Genomic DNA, 1542 nt, shown 5'->3' with positions numbered 1-1542 from the left:
CAGTCATAGAAATTAATCTTATATGAGATTTATAGAACTGTACTTAGACAGAACTAATCTAACTTTCAGAATATCTTATAAACCCGTTAGTATTTATTTCTCACGACTATATTTTATTATTTCATATGTTATCTAACAAATTAAGTTCCATCGTTTCTAAATAAAATGTATATATAGAATGTATATAATATCAAGTTTATAAATTTTATTCTTTTTATTTGATCATACTAATCGAAAATCCAAATTTCCGGTGGAAAATATTCAAAAACAAAACTATCGTAAGTGTATACATATAGTACTTCCAATGTTTCTGGCAGAGTACATCGATTTGCATCCGAAAACAGGAAGAAAAACGTGAATGCTTTTCGCTTACGAAACAGTGTCAACATGCGTCGGCAATGTTAACAACGGGTAACGCGCGCGCGCGCGCCCGCGCGTGCGTGCACTTGTTCCCAAAAAGCAACGCGCCACTACGAAAAAGTGCTCCGTAATTATTCGCCAACGGAAAAAAGTGGCGAAAATAAAAGGAACGTGTCGCTCGTTCGGGAGTGCTCGGATTTTTCGGAAATTACGACGCGTCGTGAGCGTGACGAAAAAGCTAACCGGGTACCCGGTTCTCTATTGGCCCGACTGACTACAGCCCGGCTTCCACACATAACTTATAGACCGAAGGCAAGAATGTTTCCACACATACCGCCGCGGTAATTAATAAGCCGAGTATTAAAGTCATCCTAGGACGTTAACTGTATCTCTGGTCAGAAAACTCTTCCCGATTCCAACTCTAGTACAGACTGGAATACAGCAAAATTTAAAATGCTGTTATCAATGTTACAAGTTTTATGTCATATATGGTACTGTTAAATATAACATTACCTTCTTACTTTCTTAGTTGTATATAGAAAGATAATGTAGGACATATAAAGTATGTATGTCTATTGAAAAGTAAGCTTTCAATTTGTACAAACTTATACCAAACTAGCTACACTCGGTGTGCCTCCTGCACGCCATTTGCACCTCGTCAACCCCACCCTCTCACCTCTGCCCTACCCTCCCCCCATTCAGCAGCTCTACTGGCTCACACTTTACGTACATGTCTGGTTGTTCTGCCAATATTTGATTTTTTGGGTGGCATTTCAAATAATTTCCAGTACCTAAAGCCGGGTATTCATCTGAGCACGAATGCGAACGAGGCAAGGCGAGGCCGAACGAGCATACATATGTATGTGGACGTGCAACCGAGGCGCGGCAAACTGCATTCGGCTGTTCGCCGCACAGACTGAGGCATTCGGGACCCGAGCCGATCGGAGTCGGTACTTCAAAGAAAAATTTGGTTACGTATGGACGGCATTCGTGTACGTTCCACGTACCTTGCCTATCTCGCTGGATCATCGTTCACTGCGTTCGCTGTGGATCACTGTCTCGTTCGTTGCCTCGGCAGACTTCGTTCGCGAAGAAAAATTTTACAAACGAGACAAAACGAGGCATTTGTTCGGACTCGCCTTGCCTCGTTCGCATTCGTGCTCAGATGAATACCCGGCTTAA

At 42.2% G+C, this 1542-nt stretch overlaps 1 protein-coding gene across 1 annotated transcript; it reads right to left on the bottom strand.

The window, feature by feature from the left end:
* Positions 1-726: 726 nt before the first annotated feature.
* On the bottom strand, positions 727-1410 carry LOC113464690 (uncharacterized). Its single transcript, XM_026815896.1, has 3 exons — positions 1368-1410; positions 1080-1313; positions 727-791 (listed from the first exon to the last, which is right to left on the bottom strand). Exons 1-3 carry the CDS (start codon positions 1387-1389, stop codon positions 727-729), a joined length of 321 nt encoding a protein of 106 aa, XP_026671697.1. The 5' UTR covers positions 1390-1410.
* Between the last annotated feature and the right edge of the window lie 132 nt (positions 1411-1542).

Source organism: Ceratina calcarata, unplaced genomic scaffold, assembly GCF_001652005.2.
Source record: "Ceratina calcarata isolate Rehan_Ccalc_2016 unplaced genomic scaffold, ASM165200v1 scaffold127, whole genome shotgun sequence".
Classification (NCBI taxonomy): Eukaryota; Metazoa; Arthropoda; class Insecta; order Hymenoptera; family Apidae; genus Ceratina; species Ceratina calcarata.
Note: the sequence above shows the minus strand (reverse complement) of the source record. Positions and strands in the feature narration are given on the sequence as shown.